At 43.1% G+C, this 27,220-nt stretch overlaps 1 protein-coding gene across 3 annotated transcripts in view; it reads right to left on the bottom strand.

The window, feature by feature from the left end:
- Positions 1–26,656, bottom strand: part of NPAS2 (neuronal PAS domain protein 2) — a 105,290-nt gene extending 78,634 nt beyond the window's left edge. For all 3 annotated transcript variants that reach the window (XM_088160038.1, XM_088160039.1, XM_088160040.1), the window contains exon 1: positions 26,337–26,656. In XM_088160038.1, the coding sequence (XP_088016164.1) occupies positions 26,337–26,641 (305 nt within the window). In that variant the 5' untranslated portion in view covers positions 26,642–26,656. The remainder of the gene's footprint in view (positions 1–26,336) is intronic.
- Between the last annotated feature and the right edge of the window lie 564 nt (positions 26,657–27,220).

Raw genomic sequence — 27,220 nt, 5'->3', positions numbered from 1 at the left:
CTCACCACAGGCCTCCCCAAGCAAATGCAAGGCTATACCTTAGCCTGAGCCAACACACTGGTTTCCTCATTGCTCACCCTTGTGCAGCACATACTTCCAAATTCATTTTTTGCCATGGAAAGCCTTTATGCTGATACATCGAATTTTTCCAGGGCTATTATTAGCTTACTGAAATGAAAGTGCTGTTGATAAGAAAAAGCTTAGATAAAAAACCAGGACAAAGTGACCCGAACATAAGTATGGCCTCATGGGCTTGCCAAATACACACATTGTGCCAAGGCCTATCATACACTGGCTGTGTCAATGCAGAACCTAAACAGGATTGGCAGGCAGGTAGCTTGGGAATATTACCATCTAAGGCTCTAAGCAGGCCCTAAGAAACCCCCTTAAGAAACCTGAAAGAAGACCATTTCTTGAGACCCTGTCTCTGCTGCTGAAAAGAACAGTGTATGGTCAGTGACTTGTTCCTTCTGAGTAAATGAAAAAGTGGGATCATCAACCACTCATTTGAGGAGTAAAACAGCTTACAGCTTTCTATGTTTTGTTATATTTGCATGTGATGTGCTCATCAGCAAAGATTTTTAGGATTCTTGCCTGTCTTCTGGCATTGTCTCAGTTTCACTGATAAAAAAAACCCCTCTGGCTGGAACATCACAAATGCTGGGGCAAATACCTTCAGTGTCTTCATGGACCAAGTGTCCATGTTGCGGTGGGAATGAGGATGAGCAATGTCAGAAAGCCTCAAGAGACCCACTGAGCTGGACTGAGCACAAATGCCAGCAGAGCAAATGGCTTGTTCATAACCCTGGAGTAGATACAGGCTGTTAAAATATACCAAGGATGAGGGACAGTGTTAAGAGCTAGGTTTAAAGGATGGGAAAGTGGAAGCACCAGCTTCAGGAGTGTTCATAATACTGACCCTGCTGGTATTGGGGCTGAAGGGCAGCTAGTTATTTGTACTGAGAGGAAGGGCACATGAACTTCTTTTGATGTGCAAGTTAAGTTTAGAGATAAGTCTGAAAGAAGTCTCATATCTGAGTAGATCTGTAGGGCTGGGAGAAGAATGAGCTAATGACTGAGGATTCATTTTAGCTCCAAATCTGGGGTGCTTCAGTTTCTACAGTCCCTCCAAACCTCAAATGAAAACTAATCTCTAAGCTCCTTGGGGAAACCTGCTGCCATCCTACAACCCCGGGCCTTAGACCAAAAATTGATTAAACTCTTCAGATCCCATTTCCCTTAACCCCAACCAAAATGAAGACAGTAAAACTCAGCAAAGCATCTGCCTCTCAGCAGATGTCCCAAACCCTCACTGCAGCCCAACAATTCCTGCTGATTGTCCCAGCAGACCGAGCAGCTCACTTCTGCCTGATTTTAACTGCAATCACCATCCTAAGCCTTATTATATCTTTAATTATCACCTGAGACTACTAACAGTAAATTAAGTAAAAAGTAAAAAAAAAAAAGTAAAAAGTAAATTTAAGATGTTTGACTCCTGCCTTGTCTGCCTCTCCCTCTACAGATACAAGATCTCTGAGCAAACTGAACTGCTCATCTCCAAAGCCCCACTTCACATGCATTCCCAGGCTTGCTTATCTGTCCTACATCAAGCCTTATGGGGCCAAAATTCAGCTTCAAGCTTCTGGTCCTATCAGTGCTCACTTCACACCGGCCTTCTGGTCAGTCTACAATCCACGAATATTTCTCCTTGTTCAGTATTTCCACAGCTAAAACCTAACAGTATCTCTTTCACAAACACCACATAAAAGTTGCCCAGGGTCTCCTCCTTTCCTCCACAGCTGGTCTTCAAACTCAGGTTTTCCTCTCATCAGCCAGTATTGAAGTGATCCCAGTGAACTTTTGTAGGAATAAATTGAATTCTCCTGCTCTTGTGATTGCTAGCAATAACCTAAATGTTAATCTCAGTTTTAATTTTCTCTACCCCAAAGCTAAGCAGAATAAGATGACCTGCATGGAGTAAAGGCCTGAGAGTAGCTTTGAGCATGGTATTCCTTATTGACTTGGGCCCATTTTAACACCAGCATTTGGGTCCAGGAGGTTGTGTTCACTGATGGCTGCTATAAGATATGCATGATGAGGGTATTACAGTCTCTGCTTGCTGTGGGCCATTTAACACACCCATCAGGCATCCCATATCAAGATTAGGAAAAACAGAGTTGGAAGAGTTCAATTCAGTGCTATGTCCTAAAAGTTCCCCTGTTCCAGGATGATATACTGTTGTCTGGTTATGGCTATGCTTACTATGATATTAAAGAGTTTTTCAACATTTTTACATAGAACGTTTCTTTCTTCTCTACAAAAATATCAAGCAAATATTTTTTGAGAGTTTTTGATACATTGAAGAGTTCCTTTGAAAAAGGCCTGGCTCATAACCTTTATGGTGATGAGACTGCCTGGCTGCACTGCTACAAAGCAGTACTGCTCAGCTTCAGGAGGCTCCTATGAATGGAGGTTCACTGTCTTTCCTATGCTCACATTCCCTACTCCTCCACAGCCTCCCTAATGGTAAATTAGGCATTCCAACTATAGCCTGAAGGTCTGGATAGCCACCTTTGTAACTTTCCGGAGCCTTGTTTCCACATTAGGAATTTTTCTAGAAGTGGGCTGAGTTGTTTCAGAAGTGGAGGCATTGGAAAGCACAATGGCAATCTTCCTGCCTTAGAGCCATGCAGGAATTCCCCAGCCACAGCGTTGGACAGGGAGAGCATCCTGTCCACAGGTCAGTGAAACATTCTCTATTTTAACTGTTGCATTACACACTTGACTGAAACTTTTGGTTCTGAACAAGCAGTATTTTTCTGGTATGTTCCTAGGAAAGTAGATTTTCAGTCTGCTGCCAGGTAGAAATGAATAGCTGAGTTTTTTAAGAGCACCAAGTGGCCTATTAGCAAGTGTAAACGCATCCAAAAAATGAAAGAAGACTGTATTTCTGCTTCTGATTCACTGTTCTATGCCAAATAACACTTTCTCAGTCACCTTTTCTTCCTCAAAGAGAACAGGTTGTGACAGATTGAAGTCTTCTCCCCTGCTATGTCAGGAGCCTTTATGTGACAATTAGAATATCATTTTTGTTTTACGATCAGCTGAAGTCAGTTCAAAACAGCACGTCACCTCACACATGAAATAGCATTACTTTATGTGATGGGTACTGGAATTTGGCAGGAGCATTTCCTCATTTGCAGTCTGCTTTTTTCTGTCTCAACTCGATGCAGAGTAACTTCAGTTTTGAAGTCAGTCAGGCTTATCTGGAGGAGTGACTCATCTAGGGCAAGCAGAGTAGCCAGCTCCTGCTTGCTCTGAAATGTTAAGGAGTGGAGGAGGAGAAAAATTACAAATTCATGATGGGGAAGACCTCAGACCTTCCAGATAAAACCTGTGATATTTATTGGCAGCCCTGAGAGCAGCAAGCTCAGTGCTCAGCAGGCAGTCTCTTTATCCCCTCACTTTTCATGGTGTTTGCCTTTCTCTCTTGTTGCACCCAGCTCACGTGCCACAGGCAAGGCTGGTCTCAGAAAGTTCAAAGAGGAACCAGCTGGCTGAACATGAGTGCTCAGATCAGTGGATCCTACTGATGTAATCAACAGCACAACGTCTTCTAGCTTTTTTTTTATTTTGAACGTCTCTAGAATAGCAATTAGCCAAGAGCAGCTCTAAATGCTGCAGTGTTCAGAATGATTCTGGCTTTCCCTGACAATTGCTTTTTCACATCATCTATTAGACCTAGGAAAGTAACACAGCATTTCCCTTTAATAACCCCCCTCACTTGTGATTTCTCTTTTTAGGGCCAGAAGAGACAAAGAATCTCTCCAGAACAACCACTACTATAATATTTCATCTGCCAAAAATGCTATCACCATGAATTCAAGACACTTGGTCCGAAGACCATCCACCCTTTCCAATTTCTGTCCAGTTCCTACTTCTTTTCTTTCCTGGTTGCCAACTTTTTCTTTCTGAAGTGTTTATTTTTTAAAACTAAACCAAACTCACTTCAGATGTGAGACACTTAATCTTGCACTTCATTCAGATTCAAAAGTAAGTGTCTGCAGAAAAGAAAAGAAGTTTTTTGAGTGGTGAAACTGCCAGAAAGCTTTTGAGTAGGTTCCCTGGTCTGCAGGGACATGTATCTATTGTAATAAAAGTTGAAGAAATTCAGCAATTTCAAGATCCTTATCTTTCTCTCAAACTTGACAAATCGGCCAGCCAGTTGAAAAGGCACACAAACACGTCTACACACAAACACACAAACACACAGACACACATGCAGACAACGTGACAAATATTCCTTATTTCCCCAATAAAATCGTTGTTATATCAATACCCAAACCATGCAGGCTCAAGGACCAAGTCCTGTAAGGAGTAACAAAGCAGTAAGGGAGAGGTAGCAAAATGTACAAGGACAACCATCTCTAAACAGCAGGTTGAGGCAGGTGATTCTCTCCTTCTACTCCCCTCTGGTGGCACCTCACCCAAGGGGACAACTCCATCCAGGCCTGGGGCTCCCAACAGGACGGATCTGGACCCGTTGGAGTGAGTCCAGATGATCATAGGGCTGGAACATTCCAAACCTCTCCTATGAAGACAGGCTGACTGAGTTGGGATTGTTCAGCTTTGAAAAAAGAAGGCTTCAGGGAGGACTTATAACATTCTAGTACCTGAAGGGGGCTGACAAGAGAGCTGCATGGGACTTTTCACACAGGCATGGAGTGATGGGATGAGCAGGAATGGATTTAAACTGAAAGAGGGCAAGTTTGGACTAGATGTTCAAAAGAAATTCTTTGCTGTGAGAGTGGTGAGACACTGGAACAGGTTGCCCAGAGAAGCTGTGGATGCCCCATCCCTTGGCAATGTCCAAGGCCAGGAGAATGGGGCTTTGAGCAATCTGGTCTAAAGGAAGGTGGCCCTGCTTATGGCACGTGATTGAAAATAGGTGATCCTGAAGGATCCTTCCAACTGAAACTATTCTGTGATTCTATGATCTGAAGGACAAGAAAGAAATCTTTGTCTTTTTTAAAAAAACAAAACAAAAACAAAAATATCCCAACAAAAACAAACAAACAAAAAAACCCCCAATTTTAATTTGTTTATACAATAACCCTTTATTTTACTATGCTGTCAGACACGTGGCCCTGGGATTGTCCTCCACTTGTTTGGCCCTATCAGACATAGGAAGAGAGATAATGCATTAAACACTCAGGAGCAGAAGTGCAAAAGCATAAGGTGGTAATTCAGGAGCTAGGAGTCTCTGAAATCACTTTGATTTCATTTAAAAAAAGTTAGCAGACCAAGCACATGCCTTTGACTTCAGTATTTCTTGGGTTTTAAAAATGAAACCAAAGAGCATTAGCGTTCTACTGCTGTATATTTACAGTATAAAGTACAAATGAGAACAGTAAGTGCCACTCAGATGTAATGGTCTTTCCTTTAGATGCTTGATATTCTATACTGCTAAGTGCTGCCTGAAGGTTGATTTACAGTCTATTTGGAGGTTTAAAAGTGCATTTAATACTTTAATTTCCTTGAACTATTTTAATTCTTTTTTTTTTCCATATCCAGGCTGGAGTCCAAGAAAAATGCAAGTTTTGCAGATATGCTTATCGATCTTTGCTTTGTGATTTAGTAATGTGCATCATCTGGTTCTTACATGTACATCTTAAAAATCCAGTAAAGGAAGATGTTGAGCCCATGTCCTAAAATAAGTATATGTTTTAAACATGCTATTAAATTGTAGTTTCTACATTTTCTAGATTTTTCCATTTCCTTTCCTGGAGTTTTAATTCTTCTGGGGCATATCATAAAGTCCTTACTCAGACAAAACTGCTTTTCTATTTACATTGTTTATGTTGAAAACTGCATGAGGCAGTTAATATCTGCAATACAAGTACTTCCTTATCATTTAGGTCAGCAAAGTTAAATTGTTTTTTGACATACTAACTATTGAATAAAAAAATATAAAGGTCACTAGTCCTTTTCTGGCAAGAATTTTCTTAAAAATCCTGCAATGGCTCCAGATTAGTAGTGACAGTATTTATACAGATTTTTTGAATGATGACTCACATGCACTCAGTTTTTTGTACTGCTTATGTTTAAAAAAAAAACCAATGAAAGCTGCCTCAGTCCTTCATGGAGGTTTCCACATTCTCATCAATTCTGTTCAGACAATCAGCCTCTTTGGAAGTGAAGTTTCAATTTATTATTTTCATTTTTGCACTTTATCCTTTGAATTTCCCCTTGTGCTCACCTTTCCCTCCATATCTATGCCTTTATCTCAGGGTTTTGGGCAAAGGGCTGTGGGCCTACTCCAGTGCCCAGGAAGTAAGCTAGGAGAGTGCACAGCATTTGATCATCACCATGCCGTGTGACATTTCACATCTTTTATTGTAATCGGGATTTCAATAGTCTCGTCAATACTGATGAAATTTATACCGTGCCAGGAGGGCGCTCTCAGATTAAGCTGTTTTCTTGTGTATTAAAGGGCTGTCACGGAACATTAACTCTGAGACACCAACGAAATGGACTGAGACTTTAACACAAGTTTAATGACCCAGAGCTGGAATTCAGCGCCCTTTCTCCTAGGAGAGCTACTTTATTACTCTGCAAGTAGTTTCAGTTCGTTCATGGGACTACTTGTAAGATGCACTCATTGTGATTAAGGAGGTCAGAATCTGTCCCTGTTGACAAAAGACTACTTTGACACTTCAGATTTCCTTTGTGCTGCTTTTGCTTTGACTAGTGAGCACTTCATCAGGTGAGTCATCCCCTTTCACTGGGACTAAAGCTCGCACAGCTTGATCTATTTGGATTTATGGGCATACCCCATTAGGCTACACCACTGAAGTGAAGGACACTGCTTTGGAATAATGAGGTATTCACTGTGAGCAAGTAATATTGGACTGGGGCTAGAAACATACTGTGAGCATGCTGGCAAAGGAGACTATTCCTCTGAAGTGATCCGAGCTGGGTAATATTCTGTAGGACTAATAACCCAGAGGGGAAGATTTGTTGCATAAATGCATAAGGGACCATGGCTTTAAATTTCTGCCTTACAGATGGCCCTAAGCACAACCCTCACTAAGGCACTGAAGCAGCAGAAGAAGGTAGGATTTCAAGCCTCCCTTTTATCCTGCATTCCCTGGGGACATGCATTTTGCCTGCTTGGTGAGCAGGCAGTTCAGGCTCTACATCTTGAATGCCCAAAGCCATGAAGAGTGGGCCAGCCAAGTTGGCTTATGGCCACCAAACAGACATGGTTGATCGTCCTGCTTCTCCTGCACTGCTTATCTTTACTGCTGGTCCATGTTCCTTCTGTGAGACAGCTAAATGCTGTAATTTAAAAACCACAAAAAAAAAAAACCCCAACAGCCATCCTTTACTTTCTTCTTTTATTTTCTGATAGAGAAAGCTGACAAGACTTCTGCAGAAGTAGGATAGCAGAGACAACTGGCAGAAGCGCACAGCTAGGGGCAGGGAATGGGGAGAGAAATCTGGCATTTGTAAATGAGACTGGTCCTCCACCACCAAAGTGCACTTGTGGGGGCAGAGTGGACTTAAATAAGTTGTAGTCTGTTGTGAAACCTCATCTTTCAGGTGTCAGTAGACTTCACCATGAATCCTCTCAGTTGATCTCGGCAACTTCCCTGCATGGCCTTGCAGGGAGGCCCGATTTGGGGTTGTTTAGGCTCAAGAAGAGGAGGCTCAGGGGGAACCTCATCACTCTCCACAGCTGCCTGAAAGGAAGTTTTGGTAAGGTATGGGCCAATCTCTTCTACTGTGCCTTCAGTGAGAGGACCAGAGGAAATGCCCTTAAGCTGACACAGGGGAGATTCACATTACATATTCATAAAAAAATCACTATTTCTGATGTCAGACATTGGAATTGGTTGTCCAAGGAGGTGGAGGAGTCACCATCACTGGAGGTGTCTAACAAGTGTGTGGATCTGGTGCTGGGTGATGTGGGTTAGTGGCTTAGGGGTTATAGTGAGATGATATAGATATAGATATAGATTAGATATAGATATAGATATAGATATAGATATAGATATAGACATAGACATAGACATAGATATAGATATAGATATAGATATAGATATAGATATAGATATAGATATAGATATAGATATAGATATAGATATAGATATAGACAGATATATTTAGTGATAGTGCCAGGTGAGCAGTTGGACTGGACAATCTTGTAGGTCTCTCCTAACCTTGATGATTTGATGATTCTGTGATTCATTTGGGTCAATTTGTGTCAATTTTGCCACAGAAACTAGAAATTGAATTGTGGAAGAAAACTATCATCTTTCCCAGGCAACGACAGCACTATTTGGAGTACTAACAATGTCAGAATAACTCTGCAGGATTACACTATTAAATTGAAATAGTTTAATTTTAAATTAAAATTCAGAATATCTTTCTGGGAAGGTTTCCATGTTTTAATAAGAAAGGGAAACTCAGGGAACTACAGCCCAGTCAGTCTCACTATTCTAAGGCACATGGAAAATAAAGAAGTGACTGTTGACAAGCCAATATGGTTTCACTAAAGGAAAATTGTGCCTGATAAATTTGGTTGCCTTCGACGAGAATGTTACAGCAGTGGTGGATGAGGGAAGAGCAATTGATATCATCTACCTGTGCTTGTGCAAAGCATTTGACACTGTCCAGCACAATGTCTTTGACCCTGCACTGGACAGACATGGATTTGATGGATCAATCACTCAATAGGAAAGGAAGTGGCAAAATGGCTGCACTCAAAGGTTTGTGGTCAACAGCTTGCTGAGCAAGTGGATAAGTAGCATTCCTTGGGGGTCAGTACTGGGACCAGTGCTGTTCAACATCTTTGCAGTGGCACTCAGGGCACCCTCAACAACGACAAGCTGTGTGGTGCAGCTGACACACTGGAGGGAAGGAATACCATCCACAGGGACCTGGACAGGCTTGAGAGGTGGGTTTGTGTGAGCCTCATGAAGTTCAACAAGGCCATGTGCAAGGTGCTGCACCAGGCTCAGGCAATCCCAAACACATACATAGGCTGGGCAGAGAATGGATTAAGAGCAGCACTCAATCTTATTTCTTGTCAAGTCTTCCGTTCATCTCACACTATGAACCATAGAAATGCTAGCGTTTTTCTCTCAGGCTTTGATCACTGTATTACCATGACAACAATGTATTTATTTTAGCCATTATAGATGGAGTTCAGACGGTAACTGGATCCCTTAGAAGTCCATGGGTGAGCTTTTGTTCTCCAAATATCAAGATAAATGAAAGAATTACTCTCTCCAGAAGAGCTATCTGACAGGTAACTTATTTGCTTTCAATTCTTTTAGCCAAGTCCACTGCCTTTCATCAGTTTAAATCTACTGACTATTTTAATTATATGGAAAACCAGGTCAAACTTTTATTCACCACTTTACTTTCTTTACTTTGTTTTTTGCTGACTGAAACCTGTAATCTGGCAAGCTAATGCATCAATCTGACAGGATGTGACATATGGACATCACAAAGGTTTTATTCTTACTGTTTACATTATTCTACTTTTCAGAGCTTTCCAGCCTTGCACAGCAGAAAGGAAATGTGTAAAGGTTTGTTCTTAAAGAGCTCACAACTAAAGGATGCTATTTTGCATACATATGGCCTTGGAGTGTAAAAATATATAATAGAAACAAAACCTATTACTCTCCTGAAGACATTGATGCATGAGAGTAATCAAGTCACTTTAACGATAAAAATAACTTCAAATTTAAGCACAAGTTTTAAAACCTTGTTGAATCAAAGGTATAATACAAAACAGCACATGCAATTCTAGCTCAGCAAGCAAGATTACCGCAAGATTCTTAGTTTGTGTTTCTTTAGCTTAAAGAGTATCCAAACAGACCATGGAAGTCCTACACAAGGTTTTGTAGATAGAGTACATTATAAATATATATTAAAAGTTTCATTTATGCCTGTCAATCTGCTACTAAAAGATGTAATTAGAAGATCAAAATACTAATAAGAAGGTCTGTCTGATCTCAAGAGTTTGGTTACATACTGACAATCTTGAAATAATTTGTATCACAAAGAACTGTTAAAGCTTTATATAATTCTGAACTTGAGCAACTGACATTTTCTAAGATACAAAAACAGTGCACAGTTCTTTAAAATGAGAATTATATAACCAAGGTGTTGGGGAAGATGGAAATGGAAAACCTTATAAATATGATTGCCTGGCAAAAGATTTTGAGAATATGGAAACTATAAGCGAGATCGAAATGAAAGCCATCTTTGAGATCCCAAACCTTAGTTACTGAACAACTAGAAAACAATAGTATGGCCAACTGAAAGTAATTTCCTCTTGATTGAACAATTCCCTCTGCTTGCAGACATGTCCAAGGGTCAGAGAAGACCCTACTAGCTTGGCAGAGGGGGTCCAAAGAATAGTTTTTAGGGTTTAAAGTGTAACACAGTATGGTAATGCAATGATTCTTATAGGCTGTATGTAAATGCTATAGAATTTGTATCTTGTATTAGATTAGTTAGTGAAAATTAGAATATTAAACACAGAAGATTTATTGTATTGTAACAGGAACCTCGCTCTCTTACTTTACTCTCTTACCCCTTGCTTTCTTACCCTTTGCTCTCTTTCCTCTTTTTACTCTTGCCCTCCTGCTCTCACAGGCCTGCTCAGAGCTGTGGCTGGCAGCTCCAAGCAGGGCCTTCTACCCACGCCCTTTGCAATAAACCACAAGTTCCAGCACCTGCCTTTAGAGATCTCCCTGTCAGTCCTGACCGTCCAGACCTCCATCGATCTGACACCAAGGTAGTCATAAAAATTACTACTTATTAGTAAGGAAAAAAACTTTATAACTCTATAAAAACAAAGTAAAATTTAAAATCTCAAGAAGATGATTTAACCATACCAAATTCAATGTTTTCTAGCAGTAGAAACACCCAAAAACAAACCAGAAAGTTTGCAGTAAATATGGATTTTATATAGGGCTAGCCTCAGTGGAGCTCTCTCAGCTTCAGCCTTTTCAAGAGAATGGTCTGGGGACAGTGCCTGCCAGGAAGCCTTGCCTGGTTCTTCCAGTTTCAAGGATCTTTTTTGGTTATACAGAACATTTCCATGATTAAATCACTTGGGTTGAAATTCTGCAGTCTGGTGTCTGCCTGGGAATTTTGATTATTCCTATTTTCAGCTAGAGGAGTTAAGAAGTAGAGATGATATATTCATGAGAAAAGTTAGTCTTTGCTTTGCAGGTGTGTGTGTGCTCTGTGCAACAAGGATATCCTCATTTAAAACTCTGCCTGGATTTGCCAACGCTTCATAAAACTGAAGCTTTTACCCGACTAAATGGAGAGTAACATTGCTATTTGAGCATTGGTTTGGGCCAGGCTAAGCTAGCATTGCTGGCAAAAAGTGGTCACATCCTTCCCCTGCCCATCCCAGCTTATGCCAGTAGTTGTGAAGTGACTTAGTGAAGTGCCAGTGAATTAAGCTGACTTAAAGTGACCAGAAACAAAAAAACAACAAAAAAAAGGTTATTTCATTATAGTGTGATTACTAAACCATTAAGTACTGCATAATAATGAACACACAGGAAGGGAGTAAATCAAAATTACACAGGCAGACTTAATTATACTATTTCCTGATTTTGGAGTGCTCAGCTTTGCATCCGTAGCAGTTAGTATTCAAGGCAGTTTCTGTGAGTGTGTGACTTTCACTAGGTCTTTAAAAAAATGGAAGACCTCACTATTTGGCATTATTGTGATATTTCCAAAATATCAACAGCCTTCCACTAATTTCAACTAACAGGCTGCATCAGCTAGAGCAGTCACAGGGTCCTGCTGTAGGTAGGGACAATGGGCTGCTGTAAGAGGTAGGGATAAGATGCTGGGCTTTGAGGCAGCAGAGGAGCACCAAGTTTGTCAGCACTGGGATGCCCTCCCAGATGCCCACAGGGGCCAGCTCTTCCTGCCTGCCGTCCCTGACTGTCAGCTTGATGCCTCCTTCTGTACCTCAGACTCCTCCTCACTCCAATTATACACTGCAGGATGAGCACATGCTCATCTCTATTTCTGGCTGTTCAAGTCCCAGGTACTTCCTAAGAACCTCACTTTCAGACTTTTCTCAGCCCAAAGATCCTTCTTCTCCAACCTCTTTCTTCCATGTTGCCACCTGATCTCCCTCTTCCAGGCTCAGCTCCAGGCTTGCTCCCTTCATGACACCCTCTCTTTCCAGTAGATCACACCACCCCTTCCTTAGCCAAGCTTGTACTAAGGGCTTCTTTTCCATGTCTTCTTTTTTCCTCACTGCCACGGATTACAGCTGAAATTTCCTTGTCTCCCTTACGCCTTGCCCATGTTCCTCCTACTGGTCATCATTTTCAACTCCATCCATGCTCACTCTTCCCACTCCTGCTGTCCATTTTTCTTCCCAGTGCATCATGTCCTTGCCTGACCTGTACACATCCTTCAGTTAGTCTCAGCCTTACTTCCATTTCTTCACTCAGCAGCTCCCCTCAAGTCCCACTTCTCCTCTCATCCAGAAATGTAAAAAGTTCAGCAGTTACTCTAAAGTGGCTTAAATCCACACTGGTTCCAAAGGAGATCCTTTGTCTTTCTCCCACCTCTGCAATTTACGTGACTGCACAGTGACCCAGCTTTGGAAAATGCAACAGCTGACAATCAACTCATCCACATAAAGGTTAAATTTCAGCAAGATCAGCTTTCTGCTCTGACACACTGGTGTCCAGAGTTGGGAGTAAGGCAGCATCATCCTTTGCAGTAGCAGCAGAGACGTACATGGATGTGGTGGTTTAACCCTGGTGCCAGGTGCCCACCAAAGCTGCTCTATTGCTCCCCTCCTCAGCTGGACAGCAGACAGAAAATGTAACAAAAGGTTCACCAGTTAAAGATGAGGAGAGAGACTGGAGATCACACGCAAGTTATTGTCAGGGGCAAAACAGACTCAACTTGGGGAAATTAATTGGATTTATTACTAATGAAATCAGAGTAGAATCATAAGAAGTAAAACAAATCTTAACACCACATTCCTGGGCTTAACTTTATTTCTGACTCTCTACCTCCTTCTGACCAGGGTCATGGGGAGACAGGGAATGGGGGCTGCAGTCAGTTCATCACATGTTGTTTCTGCCACTGCTGCCCCCTCGGGGAGAGGAGTCCCTGCCCTGCTCCAGTGTGGGGTCCCTCTCTCCCACCAGAGACAGCTCATGGAGGACTTCAACAGGAGCCCTTCCCATGGGCTACAGTTCTCCACTAACCACTCCAACATGGGTCCCTTTTCCACAGGGTGCATCCTTCAGGAACAGACTGCTCCAGTGTGAGTTCCCCACAGACCCACAAGTCCTGCCAGCAAACCTGCTCGACTGTGGGCTCCTCTCTCCAAGGGCCTGCCAGGAGCCTGCTCTCATGTAGGCTTCCCATGGGGTCACAGCCTTCTTTTGTCATCCACCTGCTGTGACATGGGTCCTTCACAGGCTGCAGGTGGATCATTGCTCCCTGTGGTCCTCCAGGAGCTGCAGGGGCACAGCTGCATCACCATGGTCTGCAGCACAGCATGCAGGGGCATCTCAGCTCCTGAAGAACCTTCTCCCCTTCCTTCTTCACTGCCCTTGGTGCCTGCAGAGCTGTTTCTCTCATTTATTTTAATTCCTCTCTCCTCTGACCACAATTACGCCTGCCCATAACTGTTTTTTTTTCCTTCTTATATATATTATCCCAAAATCATTAGTACCTTTGCTGACTGGCTTGGCCTTGGCCAGCAGCAGTTCTGTCTTGGAGCCACTTGGCATTGGCTCTGTCAGACATCAGGGAAGGTTCTAGCAGTTTCTCAGAAAATACACACCTATAGCCCTCCCTTCATCACGGCCTTTCCATGCAAATTCAATACAATGTATTAAAGCAGCCTTGCAATTATGGCTTTAGCCAAAATGGGTAAGATTTGAGGAAGCAATGGAAAATCAGTCTTAAATGGAAAAATACACTATACGGCAGCACTGCCTGAGTTCATGCCAGAAACATCTTATGACTCCCAGTTACTGCTTTCAAGACAATGGTTTGCAAGAGGTGTCATGCTTTGGCAGAGTGAGAGGAGATTCACATCAAATACATTTCTCCAAAAGAAACCTGCAGACTAGCTAGCAAACAAGACTAGGAAAAAAACATCTAAAACATTATTAACTCCGGAATAAAATGCAAAAAACCTGCTGGCCTGAAGTGAGACACTTCCTACATTAGAATTCCCAAAAAACACGTGATTTCCACTGCAGTCACGCTCAAGTCAGAGTGCAAGAAGAAATGCAATAATTAAGGCTATTCATCAGTTGAGGTTTTGGAACCCATTATCCATATTCTATTCAGGTGTAATCTGTATTTCAAATTTTGGGGACACTGTCAGTGAGGAATGTGAAAGAACCTTCAATGAACCCTATGTAGGAAGCATCTTTCTGCCAACTCTACCATACTCCCCTGAAACATGTTTTTGCTGAGATAGCTCGTTCTACTCAGAGAAAGAGTTTAGTTTTGCTGGTAAAGTACCTGCACACAACACATCTGTTAGAGGAAGTTACCACTGTGCCCTTACATGGGCTAGTGTCAGCAAAGATGTTTAAAAACAGACAAGATCTGGCTCACCAGAACAACCTTCCTGCAGAACCATTTCTGAGCTCTCTCTGCAGTGCCTTTCTCTTTCCTTCTCTGTGTTGCAAAACATTAATCTAGATTCATAATTCAGATCCTCAAAAGAAGCGAGAAAGGTTACATCAGTGCCTGAGTCAGTTTAAGCTTTGCACACAAAACTGTGAACAAACATTTTTCATGAATGAAGTAGCTAGAAAGAGCCAAAAGGTTTGGGTATGTGTTCACTGCTGACAAATACTTAAATTTCAGAAACCTTCTGTGGCTGATGCGACGTGAGAAATCCTCAGAGGACTCAGCATACAGCACCTTCTTCACATGCAGATAGCCAAAAGAACACTGTCCTCTTCTTGGGCTGCCAGATGGGTGAATCTTAAAACTGACAAACAGGAGGTTGCAGAGCAACCAAAAAATTCTAATTATAAACCTACTTCACATCATCCAAGCTATATGCAGAGTAATTCAAAATAAGGAGAAACAGAGGAACGAATGGGTAGACGAAAGCAGAAAGTCAAAGCCTGCTCCTCTTCTTGAGACAGACAAAAAGCAGCCTCCCATATGAACAAGGTCCCTTTGTAGCATGCTGATTTTCAGACAGTACATCTTACTTCACAGCTGCCGTGCTACCACAATGACTGCTCCTTTCCATCCAACCCATCCTTGCTGCTCTGTACATGAGTCACACTGGAGACCTATTCAGCCCCTAAATACGGGCTTAAGTCTTTCCATATTCAGGAAAGAAATTCAGATGAAATTCTGAGTAACAAAAAGATTGTGCTTAAGTGTTTACCTGAATCAAGCTGCTCTGCTGAATTTGTGCTAAAATGTCAAACGCATGTCAGGCAAAGTCAGGATCTTCCACAGCACTCCTGTTTGCAGAGCTTCTGCCATGAAAAGCACTGTGTCCCAAAGGGGGGAAAAGTTTTTCCTGGAGAGTAGCCCAGAAGGAAAGGAGCCATCAGATCAAAGATAAGTCTTACCTCCCCCGCTACACCCCTCACTTCCCCAAACAGCAGATCAAGGCAGAGGAGGACTACAAAAAAGGAAAAAAATAGATTCGTTTTCCAGCAGAAAAATGAGACGTTCCCCAACTCCCTTGGTTTCTCCAAGCAATGCAGCTAGGAGCAGGCTGCCGCTTGCCTGGAAGCTCATAGACCACAAGATGTGAAGTCATGGAGTGCCAGTGTCAAGTTATTTATGGCATCTTCCACCTCCAAGCCACTTCACAGCTTGGCAGTACGCAGGAGGGTGTTCAAACTGACCACAGCAGGCTGACCTTTCAGCTTCCACAGACAGAATAGTCTCCATGATTCAAGAAGCCATGGATACTTTTGTTTGTTGGCCATTATTCATTAGATTTGGGAGACCAAGCTGTTTAAACTCAAACTTTTTGGAGTGAAGAAAAGAAATGTGGCACATTTTACATTATCTCTTGCAAATATGAAAGCTTACTGCAATCTTCAAACACAATATTTATGAATTGGTCTTTCAGCCAAATCCACTTTTGCATAAGGATATACAGCTGCTGATACCCAAAAGTATGATAGCTCCCAAATATATCTTTGCCATTTTTAAAATCATTCTAGAGGCTTGAAAATAATATTTTCTTTCATTGTAAGTGAAATCTCTAGTTCTGATGTTTCAAAGACCGTCTGAAATTAGCTGGGTTTTGTGCGTGTGTGTTTGTTTGTTTGTGCACAAGAATAATTGATTAAATCAGCACAAGCGTAACTGATTATACACTCTAACAAAACTACTGAAGAATTCAGCAGCAAAACCAGCAGTTCATCAAGAGCCATACCCAATTTTAATGCTTACATCTCCTATATGGAATCCCCTCTTAATTATGCAGTAGCAAATTTGAAATGTGTCATCATCTCGCACCACTGGATATCATAGATTTTGAATGAATGTAATCTGCATTTTTCAACACTGTGAAATAATTTTTTTAAGATGTCTCTTTAAACTTTTTCATTAAAGGGGAAAATTTGCATAGAGGAATATTTAAACACTCAGAACTTACAAAGAATGTCAGCCCTCTTTCATTTACCAGAGCAATGACCCTCTAATAGTTTCACACTAAGAAAAAGTTATGGAGAGAAAAAACATGCAGAGAAATATGCCAAGTCTGATGCCAATTAGGACTTTGAAAATATATATATTATAGACTGGTCAAATTAAATGTGAAATTCAAACTTAAAAATTGAACTTATATCCTTCAGTCCTCTGAAAAATCATCTATTTTTAATGGAAATAGAAAAGCTGTCTTTATCAAATTTCTCATTCAGTTGACAACAATAAATCTATTGTTCAGAGGTGGTTGAAATGGGTCTCTGGAAGAGGAGGGTTTTAAGAAAATCAAACAGAAATTGCATCAAAGAAGAAATGCTTCTTTAACTATCACTCTCTATATATAGACTGCAGTTTTTGATTCATTTTAGGTTTGCCAGAATAACAGGCAATTGGGCACCGTGAAAAATTATTTTTTATCATTCCCATAAGAGAAAATGTGTTTGCTTGTTTAAGGGACAATAAGCGAGTTTAGTGTTACATCTTTTACTTTAAGAAGTATGACTGCAGGGATCCAGATGCTGAGAAGCAGTAAGCTGATAACTTTAGTGCTTGAAATGCTACACTATACATTAAGAAGCCATATACCTACTATTTATTTCACAAGCATGAATTAGGTCTTCTGAAAGAGAACACAACTTTCAGTCAGACTTCCAAGAAAATAACAGTACTTGGCACTCTCCAAATGCTTTCCATCTGAAAGATGCAAACAATTAGGAGGTAGCAGGGTGGGGGAAGACCCGAGCCACTGTGCAGGACACCAATGGAGCTGGGACATCCAGAGAGAGCTCCAAAGCCATCAGGTGTTGCCCAGCTGGAAGCGAAGTGACAAGGTACTGCCTGATGTATCCTAACTACAGAGGTGGATCAACACCCAAAAAAACCCTACTGTAGCTCCTCTTCCTACCAATGGCATATTTAGCATCCCAGAGCCCCCTGCTTCGTGCCCCCCTCTGACACCTGGCTCTGACTGGCACCCAGAATTGTTCATACCCTACAATACTCTGTAAAGCTGCCCTAGTTTACAGATCAGAAAAGTGATGCACAGAAAGCATTATGTATGTGGTCTAAGCTCATAACATTGCACAGTGGAAGAATTATGAATAAAACCCATTTCTCTGGAGATTTCCAGTTTTGTCACCCTCAACAAAACCCCTTTTACACAGACTTCAAAATCCGCAAGTATTTTTTTCTGACTGCAATACTGTACCAAATATTTATTTTATCAGTCCAAAACTCAATTTACTGCTGAAATCCTGCATCAATACTTCAGAGGAAATTCTAAGATTCTACCGAGAAGAATTGAAAGGATTACTGAGATGAATATTGTGCAAATAAATCTCTGCCTGGATCACCAATCTTACAAACTGCTGCTTTGCCCTAAGGCAAATACCTTAAAATAAGCACCTGTACATAGAAGGGGTCTAAACAAGCTAAATTAAGTTCCTGGAAACATGTATGATGTACATCAACGTTTAACAGTGCAGTAGTCAGTGAAGGTGAGAATAACAGACTGAAAGTGAGTGTGAGACAGTAAGAGGAGAGAAGAAAGGAGGGCAGGGCAAGGTGGAAAGTAGAAAGTCCTAAGACCTAAGAGAACTAAAAAGAAAAAAGATCCTAGTAGAAGAAGCTAAAGATTCAAAACCAGAAATATAAAAGGAGAGGGAAGAATTAGAATACAAGGTGAGATAAACGTTTAAAATTAAATTTTAAAAAATCAAATCCAGAAAGTGAGAAAGTTTAGACCTTTCAGAAGCTTGAGTCAGTAATTCTCTGTCAGCCAAACCCTCCTTGATTTCGGTGGGAGTTTTGCCTTAATGAGGACAGCAGGACAGGCACCAAATGCAGCTTCATTTCTTATACTTGAATAACAGCAAGATAATCTGTTGTTGAAAAAGATGATGCATTTTTGAATAAATATGGATGTTAGAAGCCAGGCAGTATAAATGTAATTGCTACAACGAGCTGAGTTACATCAGTGTGCATCAGCTGACAATAAGGTCCTTTGTGCTGGAAAGAAAGAAAAAAGATGAAAAAAATGACTGCTGCCACTCTACAAACAATCAAATTAAAGGCCCAGAATTATTCCAGCAAAGCTTCCATCGACTTCAGGGACAGCCCAGAAACAAAGAAGATTCTTCAGTCCTTCTTATAAAGAAATATAAATACAGGAATGACTATGAGTGACCTATTTATTTTTCATCAGTTTTGCTCTTGCTGAAATTGTTGGAAATGCACCCAGCTGCCTTACAGTACTGTTGTTTGATTAGGCTGTTTATGTGAAACTATCTTTCCCAAATATTGTATTACTATATGGAAAAGAAAGCATAAAAATAGTAGATTGGAGAATAAAATATTCTTCTCATCTTCGTAACCAAAGATAAAGCAAATTACAACAACTCGTTGTTTATCTGATGAACAGGATGAAGATTTTGCCTAAGTAAATAGTGGTCTTAATGTTCCATGTAGAAATCATATAGCTGTCTTCCCCTTTATAAATTATAAACTAAAGGAACCCTCACTGGAAGTGTAACTGGAATGTGGGTATGTCTAATGCAAAGCCTCCAATTTAAAACCTTTTCCTGTTTTATTTGTCAAAACCAGGAACAGACAAAATACCACAAGTAAAATCCACAGAATCACCAATAAAAACACTGATGCAGATATTTTGTATGAGAATTAGAAATAACAGAGAAATATCCTATCTCTATCTGATCATGTTGCACATAGTATTTATTATTGACTAGATTTTGCAAGCATACCATTCTTATACATAATATGGGAAATATGTCAATTCTCCCATGAAGTATTAATGGGAGGTGTCCCACCCAAACCAATAAGTCTAGGACATGTTCAAAGTCAGATTTATTCAGCCGCTGACTCAATCAGATAACCAGGAATGCTCAGGTTTTGCATGGTTATATCCACCTGTTGATTTAGAGATTACAGGTGGAAGCTGCCTTATTAAAATTGTTCTCCAGCTTAAAAATTTGACACACCTAACAGAGGGAATCATGAGAAAAACAGTCTGGTCTGCTTATCAATGATAAAAGGATAATAAATAATAAAACTAAATTATTACTGTTTGCAGGGCTAATATTATGCTTAAAGAAATTCATTGCCATCTGCAAGCCTGTTGAAACTGATTACGATTTTCTTGTGCTGGTTTTCTTCCCAATGGTTGAATAGTATTGTCTGTTTTTAAAGGAAAAAAACCCAAAGCTGCTTGAATAATAAATTGTTTATCCCTTGATAGAACAAACCATAGTGATGAACTTTAAGAATGGTTACCAGATTAGAAATGAGAGTGAAAAACAAGTACTTTCCTGTTCAAGGTTTTGTTTTTAATGTCTTTTTATTTTTAACTAGATTGAGTGCTGATTACAGAAAATTCAAGGCTACCCAGACATCAGGCTGCTCAATTGACTGGAAAGTTCGATGACTTCTCTAAAAAGAGAGGTCTGTGCATGAAATTAAATCAGTATCACTGGTTCCACATAACTTAAGGGGGAAGAGAGGAAAAGGTTAATATTGCTTATTAAATAATGTTAAATGAGATCAAACAAGACGCGCAGGATTCAGGAGGGCTCTTGGAGCTCCGGTTGTTTCCCCAGGCTGCTTATGCAACCTTGTTTGTGCAGGCAGTGCAAGGGCCTGCCATTTTATTACATAAGGTAGCCCAAAAATATACAGCTAGGCACTTGTGAGCTCCATTAAGTGCTGCACTGGTGTTTCTGTATCAGTTAGCATCTGGAAATTTTAAGAAACGATCAGAAGGACTTAAGATATTCCTGAGTTTGAGATTGGTGCTTGTTGTTTTAATAGCAATAGATCTCATCCAAAAGCCAGCAAAATACCATCAGTGTGAGCTATGTTTTAATACACTGTGCTTTGACCATTGCTTAAGTGAACAGCAATACAGCCTTTGGTTTAGCACAGCCATCATAAATGCAATTCATGGCTCAAAAATCCGCCTTTCAGATGATTAAGCAAATTGTCTGATTTAGTAAACAGCAGTCAACATAACACTCTTGTTTTAACCAGTGCTTAAATGCAGTGGAAAGCTGAAGAAATTTAATTCCCAGTCCTCTCATTCTCTGTTCAGAAAGTCAAAGCCTGGTCTTGTAGAGACAGATGAAACTCTTAACTACAGCAACATCGTGGTTGCTGCATCATGATGCTTCCCATGTCATCTCATCAGGGAAGATGACCACCTTGGCCCAAATCCTCTCCCTGACACCGGGCAGCAGGAAAGGCTGGGGAAGCCTGTGTCAGCAGGGCAGGCATGTAGCAATATTACATCTCCCAGCAGGGACTTCTTCAGCCAGGCATTGCAGCTCGTTATTCAATGCCTTCAGGTGGGATTGTTTCCATGAACAAACTGCCTTCTGAACCTACTTCAACCCAAGAAGATAATCCTCACCATGACTGCACAGCTCCACTACAGGACACCAGGGAGGGTAGTCAAGCAGCGTTTCCTGCTTTTTGGGGTATATTTCTGGACCGTGCCTTGGTTCTTCTTTGGAGCACTTCAACCAGCTCCTCCCAGCCAGCCCTGGTAGATGTGCAGATGTGCTGTAATGGGGCCAGCCTGAGCAGGGAAGGTACAAGGCACCAGTAGCATCTTGGCCTTGGGAACTGAGGGGGGCAGATGGTGGCCCACTTTGCTTTGCAGAGCAGACACAGGGAGACCACCTGGCTCAGCACCCCTCTCAGCCATGGCCAGACAAAGGTGCTGAAGGAGCAAGTACAAGAACAAGGCAAACCAGTGGTGGTATTTCTTCAGGATACTCACCAAGATTCCAAAATATGCAGCTCAAAACTTCCTATGCCAGAGGCAGTGGTTTTAAATTTAATAGCCCATGATGGATTTCTCTTCCATGAACTCATCCAGTCACCTCATTAGCTGATGTAACCTCTCAGCATCCACATCCTGTGGTGAGGAGCAGTCTGACCACGCCATGTGAAGAGCCATCTCCTTTTGTTTCCATTCCTGCAAACTGCCTGCTTCACCTAGTGCCCTCTGCTGCTGTTGCTGGGATCAGCCATTCCTGGCTGGCCTTCTCCATGCTTTGCTTAATTTTACAGATGCTCGTTGCATCACTTTATCAACATTGTCAGTCCTGAGACAAGAGTCACTCTGTTTCTCTGACTGCCTTCACTATGTACCTACAAACCTTCTCCCTTGCCATTATCCATCTCTGATGTGAGGGAATCAACAGTACAGGACCCTGAAGATATGGCACACTACAGTTGCTACAGTGAAATAATGAGGATTCCTTTTTATTATTTTCCATCCTTTAAAAAACAATTTTAATGTTCTATTCCTCTCTGGTTTTTAACTCACATCTGCATATTGCATTGATTTTTTTTATGAGTTGTCCACAGAAGATTTTGTCTAAGCTTTGGCACCTAGAGTAACCTCTAGCAATTAACTTCTATGATTATAGATATATTCTCTTCTATTTATTTTCAAACTGACATGCATATTATATTTATACCATATGAAGATACTCAGGGAGAAAGGGTGATTGAAATGTCCCGGTAGATGACACTCTGCATGCCAGCACTTCCTGTACACTTTGAAATGAGAGGTTTCATATCTGAACTTCCAAATTTCAGTCTGATCTCAAATGCACATACATGTCCTCTAGATTTTTCCCCATATCATCATTCCACTTGGCTAGAAATCTTCTACTTTATGCAGATCCCTATGAATGATAGTAAAACAGCTGAAAAACAGCTTCTGTCATAATCAGGCCAGCAGAAGCCCAGATGTTTTATACAGACTGCCCAAGCAGGAGAAGGTTAAATAACCAGCCTGTTCCCACCATTTACATGGTCATTTTTGGAGGATCTTGCTCCTCAAGGCATGCTACCTGCCACAAAGACAGAGGAGAAAGAGATGGCATTTCCTCAAAGTGCTTGCAGGTAAAGGAGAGGACAAGAAACAGCAGGCAGATGGAGTACTATAATACTACTTCCTAGTAACAAAGGTCCAAGCTCACCAGTTTTGTGAGAGCTTTATTGTTCTGAAGTCACAGGTGGATTTTCAGACTGAAGCAGGATTAAAACTAGTACTAGGGGTGCATAAGACTGTTCTTCCCAAACGTGGAAGGCAGCCTGCAATAAACACTGATTTCTGCCATGGTCCTTGGATAAAGGAACAGAAGTGTCTTTACCAAAGTGCAATTAAAACCAACGTTTTGGTTGGACTGAGCTGTTCCTCATGGTTTGCCTTCAGGGGAAAGAGACAGAGGAAGAGAAGCATAAAAACCAAAACCTCTCTAAACCCAAAATGTACATTGAATTTATGTGGACAAGGCCAAGAAAGCCATTCCCTTAAATCCCTCAATCCAATCTGCCAATATCCCCAAGCCACCACAAGATAAATGCAAGGAGCAGAGAATGAACCACATCTGCAGCTTCTCAGATCCTTATTCAGAGCATAAGCCTGCATGACCCACATCGCTTGACACCCCTTTGCCTTTCCTGCCCTATAGCTCTTGTACTTTTGAATTCAGCTGGCAATATACTGTTTTACATATATGTAAGTATATATAAGTATATATTCTGTGTCCCATAGCATGTCACAATGGATTTAGTCCCTCCCAAAAAACAGTAATACCAAAAGCAGCACTGCATAAATAAGTCCACCACTATCTATGCATTCTGCTTAAATGCTATTATATGGTGTTTCCTTTTCAAACTTCAGTTGTCAGACTCATAAAATCAGTCTATCAGCTGATGCAGATTACTGACTGAATTAAATTAGCTAAAATATAAATATTTGCATGGCCTCAGCCTATCTATTCAAGAAGTTTTATTAAGATCAAGGATCGACAGACAGTTAAGCCAAATACAGGAAAATTAATCTTTTATACAGATAATGATCTCTCTACAAAATCTGCAATTTAAGTGCATCTGCCCTAAGAGCCTAGACACAAAACTATAAACACAAACGGAAGTTACCTAAGTTCACCTAAGACAGAAAGAAAAGCAATTAAATGCACATAAAATGTATATTTGACTGTTATTTTTAACTGCATGACATTTACCAATCCAGAGGAGAGGCAAAGAAGGAGAGGCAGGGTTTGAAACACACAGCAGGCAGTGTGAGGAGGAAAATGAGAAGGATGAAAAAGAAGCAGTACCATGCCCTGGTTACTGAAAGATTGGGAACCACTGCTTTTGCATGCTCAGATCTCCTGCCCCTGTACACAAGTGTCAACATCTTTCTTCCCATCATTCCTTCTCTTGGCCTGGATATACTACCTCTATCTACAGTTCCCTGCACCTTGCTCCCAAGATTTGTCATCTGTGACCCCAAAAATCCTTTGTCTCAATCCTCTGCTCTTCAGTTTCACCATGTATCCATCACCAGTACCTCCTCTCAGAAGTGGGACAGTTCTAGTCCCACAATTTCTTGTCACCATGCAAGTGAATTAAACAGTTCCCTCCTCCACCCTTCCATGGCATCACCAGGCACACTCTGCCACCCAACACACAGTTGAGAAAGTCTTCAATTCTCCCTCCCACGCTCACTGTAGAAGCAACACCTTGGAAGTATAACTAAGGGGAAAGTCCACTCAGCCCATCAGCCATCAACTGGAGTGCTCTCATCCTTCCCAGGAAGAGGAGCAGTTGCTCAAATCCTAACAGTGCTGGGATGTTCAGCATGCCTTGTGCTGAGAGCATCTTCAGTGAGTGCAATAGTCAAGCCCTCAACAATTCCTCTCTCAAGCACACGTGCCCTGAGCATTGTGATAAAATTATATTGGAGAGAAATTTTGGAAGATTCTCAGAGGCTCAACATAAGGCACATTCCCATCACAAGACTGATTCCAAGCCAAATATCTTTCCCCTGCTCCAAAACACGATCCCACAAGAATTCAAGTCTCAAAGAAAGTGCTTCTCAGCATAGCAAAAAAATTCAAATTCCCAGATAGATCATCCCTAATGCAGGATGTATGCCTAAACCATCTTCATCAAATACACGGTCAAATAACAGGTTTTCTTCTTACCATGTTCTCAGAAATAATTGAACCATTAAATCTGAAACTTCCCAAAGACAGTCTGTCTTCAGCAGACACTCAACCTGTAAAATATCAGCCTAGGTTTAAGCATAAGCATAAGCACCTGACAGCAGAGCATTGTACTAGAAAGAACTAGCTAATTTTAACTGTAGACAACATTGCTGCCTATGATGAAAAAACAACTCCTTCAATGGCTCTCGCATGCTTCAGGGTGGAGATCTGGGCAAAAAAGTCGTAATTCTGCAAAGTATAGTCTGTGGATTCAACCCTACAAACATGCAGAAGGCACCTTTATTTGTGAGGGAAAACTAATTTAGGCAAGCCCACTGTCTCCAGGCTTTGGTGCAGGGCACAGAAGTGCTGCCAGCTTGGGGAATCACCCTGATGTCACATACCTAGTGTTAGAAAACCTTCATTTTCACATCTTCAGTGAAATAATGTACAGTTTGGCAATCACATTCTCCACATACTCCTGCCCATCTCTGCAGAGCACCCTGTGTCCATATTCATCTACTGAAATGTATGCAGGATTGGGCCCTCCACCAGCTAACAGCTCTCAGAATCAGGTGTGGATTAGTGGACGAGCTGGCTATGTCTGGACACCGTGAACTCTAATTATTCGGTACCACCAAACAAACTAAACCCACAGTTTAGTGCATTAACATCTCACACTGGGGTAAATGAGAAATTTTTCCACTTCAAGAGGCAACCACTTGTTGAACTGAATGCTCAGGTTGGTTCTGCCCATCCGAGAGATCCCTACAGCCCTTCTCGAGCTTTAGTGCCATGAAAAAAATCCAAGTTCCTCTGCTGGCTGTAACGCTTATAACCGCTAATTATTTCTGAGTCACTTGAGTGAAAGTAAGCTGCCATCCTGTAGACAGCTAAGGAGTACGGAGCAAAGTTTCTGGATGAGCGTGCTTGTTAATTGACAAATCATGCTAGTGACATGGAGGAAAACACCACGGCACAACTCCGTGTGAATCCGGTGCTGCCGTTCCGCCGTGGATTTAAGGCTCGCCCCGTTCCACACGCGGAAGCGAACACGCGGGAGCTCTGCGCAGGGCTGCTGCAGCAGCAGGGCTCTCCCAGCACACGACACAACCTCTGCACCTCTCAGGAGCTTTCGCCCATTCAAAAACCCCATGGTCCTACTGGAAGTTTTCCTTGAGCAAACACCGCCCGGTCGCATCGCAGAACCTGTTCTAGTCCAGCTGATATGAGACCCCAAAATCAGGAAACGTCCAACCACACCAAAACGAGATGGGGAGGGGGACTGCTTCGGGGGCAACTTATTTTTCCAAACGGAGGGGCCCGCCCGGCCGGACCCCTCCAGGCCGGCGGGACAGACTCGCCGCACATGACCGTGCTCCCCACGGAAACTTTCCCGCGGGCCGCACCACCGGGCGCGTCCGTCACCCCCGCGGAGCTGACCCCGGCCGCCGCCGCGGGGGTCACGCGTGGCCGAGCATCCCGCGTGGGTGCCCCGGGCGGGCGGGCGCCCCCCAGGCGGGTGTCGCGGGTGAGCGCCCCACGGGACGGAGGCAGGGTCGGGGCCGCACGACCGCGCGTTACCTGGGGTGCCGGTGCTGCGGGAGCGCGCCGGGGAAGCCCCAGCCGCCGCCGCCGCCGCTGCTGCTGCTGCTGCTGTCCGCGGTGGCCACCTGGGCGCGGGAATCGCCGCCGGTGCTGGTGCCGGTGCCGCCGAGCTGGATGCCGCCGCTTTTCCGGTGCCTCCCGGTGCCGTTGCGGCAGCGGCCGCCGCTGCTCCAGCCGCGCAGGAGGCCGGCCTCGGGAGCCGGCAAACTCTTCCTCGCCGACGAGGAGCCGGGGATGCTGCCCGCCTCCTGCCTGCCGCCGGTGCCGGTGCCCTGTCTCATGGTGCGCGGGGCCGCCGCATGCCGCGCTGCCGCCGCCCCGGGCGCCGCGGGACCCACGCGCGCCGGGGCCAGGGGCTCCGCCGGCACCGGGAGGCCGCCGGGAGCCCGGGCTGCTGCGGGGGGGTGCGGAGGCCAGGGGCCGGGGGCGCTACTGGCTGGGGCTCCCGCTGGGGCATTAAGTTGGACGCGCGGCCTGGAGAGGCAGGGCGAGAGCGGGGGCTGCGGGGCCGATAGTTCTCCGCGAAGTTGGAGCCCGGCGGGCGAGGCGGGGGCATCCTCTCCGCCGGCCCTTCATCGCCGCCCGCCGCCGCCTCCCCTCGCCTGCCCCCGCCGCCGGGCCACCGCCCCGCGCCCTCAGCCGGCGGCGCTGCGGGGGCGCGCCCCGCGCCCCGCGCCCATGGGCGCAGCCGCGGCGTCGGCGGCAGAAGATCTCCCGCGCCGGCTTCCTCCGCCGCTCGTCGCCTTCTCCGGCAGGGAGCGGGGGGACCTGGGGGGGGTGAGGGCCGGGGGGAGCCTAAACGCGAGGCTGTTGCTCAAAATGGGTCAGGGAGGGGGAAAGGGAGCCCGGCGCTCGGCGCC

The sequence above is a fragment of the Sturnus vulgaris genome, chromosome 2 (assembly GCF_052056855.1).
Source record: "Sturnus vulgaris isolate bStuVul1 chromosome 2, bStuVul1.hap1, whole genome shotgun sequence".
Lineage (NCBI taxonomy): Eukaryota > Metazoa > Chordata > Aves > Passeriformes > Sturnidae > Sturnus > Sturnus vulgaris.
Note: the sequence above shows the minus strand (reverse complement) of the source record. Positions and strands in the feature narration are given on the sequence as shown.